The sequence below is a fragment of the Cololabis saira genome, chromosome 7 (genome assembly GCF_033807715.1).
Source record: "Cololabis saira isolate AMF1-May2022 chromosome 7, fColSai1.1, whole genome shotgun sequence".
Taxonomy (NCBI): Eukaryota; Metazoa; Chordata; class Actinopteri; order Beloniformes; family Belonidae; genus Cololabis; species Cololabis saira.
This window is the reverse complement of record NC_084593.1, coordinates 17342060-17354892: the sequence shown is the minus strand read 5'-3', so window position 1 is coordinate 17354892 and position 12833 is coordinate 17342060. Positions and strand designations below refer to the sequence as shown.

The 12833-nt window shown below is 40.1% G+C and overlaps 1 protein-coding gene across 8 annotated transcripts in view; it reads left to right on the top strand.

Annotated features, from left to right (window-relative positions):
- Nucleotides 1–12833, top strand: part of si:dkey-237h12.3 (teneurin-3) — a 236668-nt gene that overhangs the window by 96683 nt on the left and 127152 nt on the right. For all 8 annotated transcript variants that reach the window (XM_061724890.1, XM_061724889.1, XM_061724888.1 and 5 more), the window contains one exon: nt 895–1120. In XM_061724890.1, coding sequence (XP_061580874.1) covers nt 895–1120 — 226 coding nt within the window. The remainder of the gene's footprint in view (nt 1–894; nt 1121–12833) is intronic.

Sequence of the window (12833 nt, the reverse complement as noted above, 5' to 3'; positions counted from 1 at the left end):
ACACAAGGACACAATCATGCATGGTCATTAAAGGACCCTATTCAAAACTATGGCTTTCTGTCTTTTCAGGGAGTTGTTCTTTGCAGCTGGTAGATTTTTATCTCCATATGCATGCATGGAAAAACAAAAGGCTAAATCATGCACTGACCCCGACTGTGCATATATGCTTTAAATCTAAACTCCTTTAGGCTTTGGGGAAAAAAAAAAAAAATCCTGCTGTCAATGCAAAAACAACAGAAGCTCTGAAAAGACTCAGCTACTAGCTTCCTCAATGATCTCTGAGCCTCTGTAAGGAGAGAAAGATGATACCCATTTGGGGCTCATTGGAGCAAATCAGAATTGTCAGCACAGTGGGTTTTTACCTTTTAAACAGGGAAGATGGATAGATAATCACCACATGCCATTCTGGGGGCCAATTACACAGCTTTGTGTGAAATTGGAAAACCTGTTCTTTCAGAGCTCTAATGGATGTTCTGGTCATTAGTTATTTGAGAGTCTTCTCTGGCTGTAATCAAACGTGAAACATTGCGTTAAACGCCCATAAAAGAACAGCTGCCTCTCTAAGTGACCTTCTGTTGAAGAGAACCCAACTGTCAGCCGTGTGGCGTTTTTGTGACAATTATTATGTGTTTCGTCATAAAAGCAGATCTTATTTCTTGTTTTTCGCAGCGGTTGCATCTAAATTTTATGTCTTGCTCTTGGTCGTATTTGCTTTTCTAGATCCGTTCAGTAGCGTCATGCGGGCTGCTATATTTTTTACACGTACGGCAAATACGTCTCACCCATCTGCTCCTTATTCAGTCATTTCTATTACCTCTGTTTTTAATTTAGATTTTGAATTAAAAACAATTATGAACGCTCACACTCTTGTATTGTGACCTTGCTTCTCCCCAGGTGACCATCTGTCCAGCCAGCAGGCCCCGCCTCCTCTCCCGCCAGCTCCGCCCCCTCACAAGCAGCATCCGTCGATCACCTCGCTGAGCCGCAGCTCGCTGGCCAATCAGAGGAGCCCGAGCCCGCCTCCCGCAGCCGGCCTGGCGGCTGACTTGCAGAGCACGGCGGAATGTGTCCAGCTGCAGGACAGCTGGGTCCTGGGCAGCAATGTGGCCCTGGAGAGCCGGTGAGTGACCCGCGGCCCCCGTCAAAAGAGCCGCAAGAAAATCCCCGTCCACACTGAAAAAAATAAATCTAAGCGCATGTAAATATAACATATTTAAATCTGTGACATTAACAATTAAAAATGAAGTTTGTTGCTTTACATGAATACATCTAGTTTTGAACTTAATCTGCATTTGTTCAAAAAACAAGACATTGTGCATTTTTTCCTTAACAAGCAGTATTTATGTGAATACCAGGCAATCTTTTCATTTACACACAAACAACAAGCAATGATCTTGTTTGTTTACCTTTCCTTTAACAATTTTAATCTATTGGGCAGATTGACCAACGTTTAGATGAAACATGCTGTATTTGTTTTATGTAGAACACAACAGTAAAAAATATCTTGCTTGATCTACTTTAAAAAACTTAAGGCGACTTTTTCGAATTAGATTTTTATGTAGATCAAGAAAGACTAGTCTTTGTATAAACTACTTACGTTTTAGTATGTACAAAATTCATTTTCAAGTAAAGTCAACTTAATTTTTGCAAGTAAAGTCAACTTAATTTTTTATTTAGTTTTATTTTTTTTTCCTTTTTCTTTCTCTTTTTTCCTTTTTTTCCTTTTTTTCTTTCTTTTTCTTTTTTTTCTTTTTTTCCTTTTTTTCTTTCTTTTTTCTTTTTTTCCTTTTTCTTTCTTTTTTTTTCTTTTTTTTCTTTTTTTTTTCTTTTTAAAGTCAACTTAATTTTGATAAATAAAGTAAACTTAACACAATTAAGTTGACTATTCTTGCAAAATGTATTATTTACATACATAAAATTAAGTAGTTTATACAAAGACTAGTCTTTCTTGATCTACATAATAATCGCAAAAAGTTGACTTATTTCTTTTAAGTAGATCAAGCACAATATTTGTATCAGTGCAGGTGTCATGATTCACTGACTTGGAAAGCAGTAGGTGCTCTTCATACTGCGCTGCTGTCTCCTATCCATTCTTATACCCATCTTATACGTTATCTAAATGGGACATTTTCAGGAAAATAAAATCATAACTCAATTTATTTCATTTGAAATGTCTCCATAATTCACATGCCCCGACAATTGTTTTGTCTTATCAGTCCACTGGGATGTTAAATGGGTCTTTTTTAAGATAATGGCCCATATTCATAGACTTCAGTGCCATGATTCACTGGTTCATGACTGAACCAGCATATGTTTTTGTTGTTGACAAATATGACTTACTTGCTTTATAGTTCTGCATCACGCTTTGTGACTCACGCACAACTTTCTAGTCATTTGAATATCTGCAGTGACCCGCACACGAGTTCGGTGAGGGAGGAAAATCCAGTGCACACGATAGTTTTAGTGGTCGAATTTCAGTGATTTGAAAACCTGAAAATAAAAGGTTAAAAAAGTGGCATTGTGGATGGCAGTTTTAATAATAATATCATCATCATCATTATTATCATCATCGTCATCATCATCATTATTATTGTTGTCATTATTTTGATAATAATGATGATGATGATAATCATTCTTTGGAACCAGTGATTTCATTTTACTTTTTCCGTCTTCAGTGTGACTCATCTGGGCATGAGAGGGCAATTTAACTCCCTTGACGATTTAAAATATTTAAGGAGGGCTTATTTTCAGGCCAGTTTGAACCCATCAGGTCACCAGTGACCCAATTAACCTACTTTAGTGTAGCATACTGCCACTCCTCAAGACATAAATATTTAAACTATTGTCATTATGGGCATCCTTCACGTGAGTAGGTCAACTAGATTCTCTACAGGTGTAGTTTGCTCTAAAGTCAAACCAATACGGGAAAAAACAAACCAAATCCAAACAGAATCAAAAAAGGCTCCAAACAAAATCATTCAAAATTGTGCAAAACAGAGGCATCATTCTTTTGCCTCCTCTGCAGTTTTACCTCGTATGTCTGTCTTCAAGGCATTCCTATCTTCCTCTGGTTTGACTCATGTAGTGCAGCAAGTCTGTTTCTCTGCTGCTGCCGTTGAAGCCATTTTAATAGATTATAACTCGAGATTGCAGCCATCATTTTCCATTTTCAAAAGTGGCATGCCTGGCCAGTTTTGGTGCTACTTTAATGCACTGCAGCTTCATTCTTTTACGCAGCTGGAAAGTAGCCAGTATACTCAGTAATAAGGAAAGCACACCTCCCCGGCTAAAAATCACCATCAGCCAGTACTCGAGTTGAGGGGGGATGAGGGGGGATGGCATCCCCCCTGAAATAAAAATGGTCCAAATCATCCCCCCTGTAAAACTGCCATCCCCCATTTCCATCCCTTATGTCATTTCATCAATGAATGTGGTTTTACTGCTATTTAAACATTTAGAGTCATCACCAGAAAAATAACACCAGAAAAATAACTTATTTGACAATTTTCCCCTGTTTCAAGAAAATTTTCACTTGAAATAAGTAGAAAAAATCTGCCAATGGGACAAGATTTATCTTCTCATTACAAGCAATAAAATCTTGTTCCACATGCAGATTTTTCTAGGAAAAGTGTTGTTTTTTCCAGTGATGAGTCTTGTTTTAAGTGTAATGAGATTTTTTTTACTAAAATGAGACATTTTCACTAGAAATAAGACAAATATTCTTGTTAAGATTTTGAGTTTTTGCAGTGATCCATTTTATTTATCCTGTGAAGGACAGAGGCATATTGATAAGTTCAGAAAAGTGTTTTTTATTGTTGTGTTTTGATGTATTTGATGTAAGCCCAGTGGATATTTAAAGCTTACAGAAGGCTGCAGAATTTCTACAGGTGTTTTGGTCAGTGCTATTATTTGTAATATATTATATTATTTGTAATATATTATTTGTAATCAGCACAAATTATCTGTCCCCATATGATAAAATCCACCATCCCCCCTGATTTCTTTTTACCACTCGAGTACTGCCATCAGCAATGTTTCTGAACACGAGAAAAGCCATTGTCTTAGGCATGCCTTATGCCTCCTACCAGCACAAATGTAAGTCAGAACAATTCGTATGATTTGAACATTCTGGGAACTTGTGGATTGATCGATCATGGGTGACACAGCGAGGCTAAAGGGCTTCTCAGAGAGGGGAGCGCAGGAAACAAGGCCATACAAATTGTGTGCAATTTGCGCAATTGAGCGCAAGTAGGGGGCACACCAGCTTTTCAGGAAGTGGTTAGTAGGTAGAATAGATTAACTATTTGTTTGAGTTGCAGACAATGATGCACGGTGTATCTTTCAAACCTGTCACAGGGGGGAAAAGAAAAGGTCTGGGTTTAGTTATACTGAGCAGGAGGAGGAGATGAGCTGCTGCAGAGAAGATGAAGGTTTGGGCCCATGATTTCCTCCAACACTGACAGGAGTTGAGAGAGGTTAGGCTTGCCCAGAGGCTCCGAGGCTGCACATGCACACGGACCATTTTCAGGTGTACTTTAGGCTGAGTCTGGAGAAGTCTGACAGCCTGCATGGGGAGAGAAGCACCGAGACTCACAGAATCATGAAACGGGTGAGGTTTATCAGGCCACGAGGAAATTTTACAGTAAAAGTTAGAAAATAAAATCCCAATTCTACCACCAAGTCCAAGTTGTTGAAGGTTTGTTTTGACACCAAAGCCTTTCCTCTTTGTGTTACAGTTGTCTGTAATACTTGGATTGTTCAGCTCAGGATGGGGCAGAGACAAAAATCAGCTTTTCCCCTGCAATGTCTTTGTGGTGTGTCAGGTTATCTGCAGTCGGACGTGTCGAGATGTTGTCACAGAGAGACGAATCCAACTTGAGCCTGTTATAACTTCGGTGCAGGATGTAGCCTGCTTTTCCCCTCCAGTATGTTCAAATCTGGAGAGGCTACATGGTAGTTTGGTTTTGCATTTATTATATGAAATTAAGCATTAAGCTTAAACAGCCTTTTCTGAGCTATTAAGTTACATTATCTTGAGTTTGAGCCCAATGATAATATAGAAACAGAAACTTAACAACGCTATCTTTCATTCAAAGTATTGTACATGGTTCTCATCTTGCAGTTATGCTATTATAACTTTTTCTACTGTTGGTATAATGAATAAGCAAAAACTGTTTCCATCATCTGCACTGTAGATCACACTGGGGATTTAAAAAAAGAAACACATATGCTTTGCTACTGATGATTTCATTAATGTTTTAGTGTCACTCCTTCAAAAATAGGAGGGGGAGTAATAAAATGATAATTCACTCTAGGATTTAAAATATTTAAAGATGACTTATTTTTAAGCCAATTTTAAGGACCACCCCTCATCAGGTTAAACCATTGCGCCACAAATTGGGCATGGCATAATGCCTTTCCCGCTGAGTTTGATTAATGGCCACAGCATTCACTGATTTTCTGCTTTTTGTAATCACCTGCACTTAAAGGCTGATTACAAGGCGTGAGACAGACCCACAGTGAGAAGAAGAGTTCATGATTAGGGTGGGGCATGTGAATATCAGAAAGCTTCTCCGTTGAAAGCAAAGTAGCTATGACTTAACGAGAAACATGGGAAGTGGATATTGGGTTATGTAAAAAAAAAAACTTGCTGTGCAAGATGCGGCTTAGTTTTTAAAAGACCGTGCCAAGTTTTCCTCCTGCAACATCCGTCACATCTCCCCTAATCAGCAACCCCCGAAATATCCTGGCTAATGAAGTGTGCTACGCTGCTCTCTGACTCAGAACTGGCCTCCAGTAGATGACGGTGTTCTGGCCTGATATTTCCCTGGCACAGTTTATTTACCCTTTCTAAGACTTAGATGAATGTGAACTTTGGACATTTTTTTTTTTCGTGGCGGCACAGAAAAAGCAACCTCTTATGATCTAAGCGGATCAACCGGGATACACGGTGACAGCTCCACTTTCCCAGGAAGATGCAGTGATTTAATGCAACCGAAGCGATGACCTTGAGCCGTATCGACGCAACAATATGTGCACACCTATCATCAACCCGAGCATAAATCACTATCAGCGTAGTGGACTCTAAATCAAGTGCTTGTCAGTGGGTGGGAAAAGGAGGACTGCCTTGAACCGACGGGGCCAAAAGGAAAGACCCTATTCAGAACATAATTACAGACGTCAAGAAAACCACCGGGTTGGGAAATGTAAACAGAGGCTCAAGAATGTATTCATTAAGCTGCCCCCAGGGGGGTTTGTGGGGCAGTAAAAGGACCAGGCATGTGTGCTGGAGACGACCCGGGGAACCGCAGGGAGGTGACTGTCATTTTGATCCTCGGCAAGAGACATGTACTTTATTCCCATGAGACACACTCGCCGTGTTCATAGGTGGAGACTGTAAATTATTCTGTGCAAGGCATTTCATTTAAAAAAAAAAAAAAAAAAAAAAGATTTCAAGCATAAATCACAATGTTATGATCTTGTTTAACACATTTCCTTTGCATTGACGGCCCCCTTTGAAAATAAAGCACTCATTCAACAGCTTTAACTCCTCTTACACCAATTAGCAGAAGGGGATATGTGTGCGTAACCTCCCGTACAAGCGCCGGTCTTCAAAGCAGGAGTGCTTAATGTGACTCAAATCCAACTAGCTTTCAGTGTTCTTTTAAATCAGTGAAGTGCTGATCATTATTAAATAATGATTGAATAAAGTCAGCTGTGATTCTGCTGTCAAAGCTGTTTTAAGGGAAAAGTTTGATTCTAGCTCATTTGCCCCTCACAGCTGAGGAAGATAACGTTTGGCACATGAAGGCCACGTTTACACAGAGCCGGGTATTTACAAAAACAGATATTTCCTCCTCTACGTTTTGAAAAATACCATCATTTACACGAACCTGCATAAATACGCTGTTAAGGTGCTATGAGCAGCCAAACCTGCAGGGGGCAGTGGAACGAGAAGCATAAAGTCATGCTAGCCAATCGGAATCCTAGAAAAAAACATCAACAAATGACACAAGTAACTTCCAGTTACTTCCAAGATGAACGAGAGTCTTTCGTTTGGAGTGACAGAGAAGTGGAGTTACTTTTAAGTGAGACTTTAGAATATAAAACAGGTAAAATACAAGAAGATATTGACAGTGGTCGAACAAATTGTAAACACAGGTCGCACACATGACGTTGGTGACGTTTCTGTCGCATAATGTGACGTTCTGAAGCCTAAATGTCCGTTTCTCTCTGTTTACAAGCAAACGTGAAGACCGAGTTTTTGCAAATCTCCACTTTGGCCGGAGTTTTCAGCAATGATGGTTTTTGGTGATTTTGAGCTTCGTTTTCGTGTAAATGAACGGCCAAAACGCATGAAAACACCACCGTTTTTGCTAAGTGTAAACGGGGCTTATCCTTATTTTGTTGAGAGAAACACATGAAAGCAATACACGTTTCAGATAATTCTGTGACATTATCCTTGCTGAGTTTTTGCTCTGCTCGACGCCAACACACCTCGTTCTAAGGAGCTGGGGCGGATCCGGGATCCTGTTTTGCCACCTGTTGCAAGTGTTGAGGAGATCTTAATAAAGTGTGGAGGACTTTCAATACACCCTGAAGGTTTTCCCTTTTTGATTGTTTGGCTTCACTGAAAAGCATAGTCTTTTTCTCTCTTTTTTTTGATGATATTTTCAATGAAGAACATTTCTTTTGATTTTCATTGTACAATGAATTGCGCTCCGGTGCCCATATGGGGTAATTATTCCTGAGCAGTGCTTAATCCTTTGTTTAAAATATGTTATACCTGCGGGAGTGAAATTGGTGGTTTTGATGCCTTTATGGTGTCAGGTTGTACGTGCTCCGATGGAAAAAGAAAAACAACAAAAAAACGTCAGACACGCATCTGCTCTCTCATTTGAATGTCCTTTGGAGCTCACTTTAATATTTTGTGCTCTTCGATTCAATGAGATTCAAATACGGCAGCTGTTATGATATTCCAGAATCAGCCTTTTGAAGGCCTTCCTCGCCGCATGTTGCTGTTATAAATGCACTGTCAATCCCCGTCGGATCCATGTGTCAAGGGAGTCCTTCGGCGAAATGAAATTATGTCCCAGCTCTAAAATCATCACACGCCACAGTTGTCCCACAGACAGTTCATTTTCCCCATGCCAAATATACAAGGATTGTTTGTCGATGGTGAGAAGAATAAGGGTAATTTAAATAAGATTTGGTCCGTGTGTATAAATGTGGGGACGTGTTTGTGAGATATGCTCATGTAAATCATGACTCAGTCACGCTCCACATCAGAGGGGGGGGAAATTGAACTTTTTCTTTTTTCTCTTTCCTTCCATGAGTGTGTGCACCACTGTGTCATGTTTGCACCAGGACTGATCAGTCATGTGTGAGCTAACCAGCCAACTAGCCCACTGGAACAGAGCGCCGCTCGCACTGTTTGCTGGTTACCTGCCAAAGTGGATGGTGGCGGAGACAAAAACCGTAATCCTCAAGATTTATTTTTCCTTTTTCCTCATGTGTTTCCCTTTTTTAGTTATTTTGCCAACCTTTTCAGTGCCAAGGACACATTTCTGTGGTGATTTCAGAGTATTGCAATATTTTCATTCTTATACCATTCAACTTTAAATCTGCTACTGCTTTTTGCAACATGTCGAACATTTTACTCAGATGTGATTTTTTTTTTTTTTTCCTTCCAACAGTTGCGAACATTTTCATCAATGTTGGATACAAGATGGATCTAAACAGTCCTCAATCTAAAAAGTCGACTGATTTAACATGCTGGCGGTGGAACACATGTTCATGATAATGACTGTCTCCGAGTTAAGCCGGGCAGACACTGTGCGATTGTCGGTTCGTTTTGAACCAATTTTCCAGTCGTGCAACTATTTTTTGGATCGGGCCGGATTTCGACCCAATCGTTGGTGCAGTATACGTGGGGTAACGACGAAAGATTAACACCTCACGATGAGCTCCCGATCACAAATCGTGTGCTCGCAAGAAAATCAAACGTGTTTGAAATCCTGGTTGCTCCTTGTGAAGGTATCGCACAGTTGAAGCAGCTACGACCCGATTAGCCTCATCCTTTCAGAGAGAGCATGTGCAATAAAAAAAAAAGTGCCAAAGCGTACGTATACAGTAGATAGTATTGGTTTAACGTGCTATATGTAGCCGTTCCTGGCAGCAACGGCTACATAGCATGTTAGACCAATACAACTTGCTGCTTACCTCCAGTTCTCGCTGAAGGATTGAAAGACCGTACTGCCCACGTCTGCCCAGCCAATTCCTTGTCCAAACACGACGTCGTCTTTTCTTTTTTGATTTATTGCCACACAGAATGGCACAAATTGCCAAGGCAGTGCGTTTTTTCTTGCTGAGCATCTTCGGTGTCTCTCACTTCGGGGTTCCTCCTCTTCCACTTCTTTTTGACGTTGCAGTTCCAGTGCACAGAAGTCCGACGGGAGGATTATGATTGTATAGTGTGAGCAGACGGGTCGCATCAGAGCATCGGGACGTACAGTGTGAGACCACAAATCGTGGGCTGTGAACTTTTGACCTCAGCGATCTAGTCGTGGATTGTGAGATGGGGCTGAATCAAACGATTTAAAATATCGCACAGTGTATGCCCAGCTTTAGCCTCCTCAGATCATCTTATAACGTTTGCGTAAGAGTTAAGCTCTTCTTGTGTCAAACACATTAGGCTATCAGTCGTAAAATATGATAAACCTCACGTGCAAACAATCGACGCAGGATTGCAGCATGTTGTGTTTCCCTAAGCAAGACGTCTCTAATAAAGCGCATGCACGTGGTGCAAAGCTAGCCGCGCCTGCTAGCAGACGCCCTGTCGACAGGCAGGTGGTTCGAGACCAAAACGACAAGAAGTGTGGAAATCAGTTCACGCAATGTCGGACCACATCTGTTTTTTGTTTGTGCTTTTTTTTTTTCGCAGCGGTTTTATTTAAAGCATCCTCATTATTCAAGCTCTCACCTTGAAATGCTAAAGCTAACACAGAATGGCGGCTAACAGGCAGATTACATTCAACTCTCATTGTTTCCTGTGTTTTCTCTCAGCCATTCAGCCGGAGCTTAGCCGTGGACACATCCACCCACTCACTGTTTAGTTTTTCGTTTTTCTTTCTTTTTTCGGTCCTCTGTGAACATGTTTTCAAATGTCATCATGATGACAAGCGATGTTGTGAGAGCGGCGAAGACCGGGATGACTGCTGCTTTTGTGTCGCCGGCTCCTCAATGGGACAGACATGCATGCACACCAAGACGCTTCGACACACAGGCATTCATTTGTTCCCGATACCCCCCAGTCTCACACTCTCCAGATTGTCTCTCCCCTCTCTCGTTCGCGCAATCACAACACACCACTGGCTGGATTAGCATAGTAATGTGCCTTGTTGCATCACACTGGCTGTAATCAATTACAGCCGGTCATTCAGTGTCTATGGCAGCAGACATTTAGACTGGTGTGCAGTTTGTTAATCATGTCCAACAGCATTTTCATTTGGGTTAGAAATAGAGGGGTGGTAACATGAAAACCGTCAGAATTGCTCTAAATGGCCAGAGTAGGAATTTGTGTAAGAGATGCAAAAACTCCAAATCTTACCAGGAATATTTGTCTTATTTCTAGTTAAAATGTATCATTTTTAGTCAGAAAATCTCATTACACTTAAGTCATTACCAGAAAAATAACTTGTTATTTGACAATTTTCATCTGTTTAAAGTAAATTTCCGCTTGAAATAAGTAGAAAAATTTGCCAGTGGGACAAGATTTATCTTCTCATTACAAGCAAAAAAATCTTGTTCCACTGGCAGATTTTTCTACTTATTTTAAATGAAAATCTACTTGAAACAGGTGAAAATTGTTGTTTTTTCCAGTGATGAGTCTTGTTTTAACTGTAATGAGATTTTTTTTGACTAAAAATGAGACATTTTAACTAGAAATAAGACAAATATTAGTTTTTGCAGTGTGCCGGTAGACACAAGTTTCAACCTGACCCCAGATTTGAACACAGGTAAAGAAAGTTTGCTGCTTTTCCTTTTTTGTGTCTTTGCCTGTGGTGGTTTTACATTTAGGTGCATTAGTATGGGAAGCTATAGCAACATAATATATCCGTAGCCTAAGTTATATAAGACCTCAATGTGTTCATTTGCAGGCACCACTGTTAGAAGGTAATCTACCCACGATGGAATCGGTATTCACATTTTGCCAAATAGAGAACATAACTCTCCCAGCACGCTCATACGTGTCCATATCGCTTCCCGTGTGCCTCATCAGATTGCATCCGAATATGCTCGCTGGATAGCAGCGTCTGTGTGCCTCTAAAGCTGAATACACGTCTGCCGCCTCCAACGCTGTGCAAGTTTTGACCCCAATTCTCACTCAGCTGCATATTAGAAGTCTGCTTCTGCAGCGACAGCACAGATTGTTCCAGGATGAAGCATATATGAACGTTTTTTTTTTTTTTTCTTCCGTTTTAGGGCTGCAAATGCTCAGTGTATTGTCATTCCTATGGCGAGGCTTCGTAACCTTTTAAAGGAATCCCTGTCTGATCACGACGGCACGTGTCAGCTGGGGCATTGAGGAGCTCGACGATCCAAATCTGACATTTGTTCTTTTACTCAAGAATTGATCAGAGGAGGTTTTACCTCTGAGATACCCCCACAAGAGGCACCTGAAATATCAGCAGCAGCTCAGAAATATGAGCAATGTCTTATGGGGAACCTTTATGATTTATAATACATGATTCCCTTCACTCACAGCGAGGATGAAACAGTCTAAACAAAAAGAGTATCTTAGAGAAAAGGTTTTTGTTTGACAAAGCAAAACATTTCCCTCAATAATTTTGGCCATCTGTCACCATCATAAAATCACAGTTTATGTCGTTCGTGAGCGTTACTACATGGATTTTCAGTGTTTTAACAGTTCAGCTTCAGATTTTCCACTCAATTTACCACCTGCAAGTTCCTTATTATAGCCAGCCACAGCCTTTACAAAAACTAGCATGGAGACTTCACAGATGCTGCGCAAATAATTGATGAGTAAACCCTGGTTTATCAGTTTATCTGTGTATTCGTATTGCTGGTTACTTTGGCAACCTTTCCTCTGGGGACCTTAACAAGAGATAAATCACATTCTGTGTAACGTGTTGTGTGAGACCTTTTAAAGTAAAAAAAACAAAAAAAAACACAAGATGTGCGTGCAATATACAGTAGCCTCTGAGATTAAACCCCTTCTATTTTCTCATTCACATTTGTCCAGTTAGAATTCTTTTTGGAGGGATTTCTGCAAAGCACAATCCCACTGTATGTAGCTGTAAGAGTTAAAAATAAGAGTGATATAAATTTACTCTGCAGCTACATTATATTTCTTGGTGTTTTGATCTCTCAGTGCTTGTATAAAACACCTTGAACTCACCTTCTGCAAAGTTTGAGCGTCTCTTTTAAGCCATTTAACACCCCCTGAAAATTTTTTTACGGTTGAACAGGCATGATTGTAGTGGAGTTTGGCAGGAGCCTTCAAGTGTAATTTTTAATGCAAGAGTGCATGTGAAGCATTCATACAGAACAATCAAGACCTAAATGAAAGGAAAAAGAAGATAATAGTAAGGATAATTATTCTGAACCCTTTATTCTGTTTTTGTAATTTATTTAATTCTTACTTCAATGAGCAAAAGCCAAGTTTATTGCTGTTATTTTGACACTATTATTAAAAAAATGAGTCACATTTTACACTCAAGCTTTTTCTGAGCAACTAAAACACAATCTGTGATTAATTTAGGTGTTTATGTTACTGCATAAAAACACAAGACACAAATGTGGGTAAAACT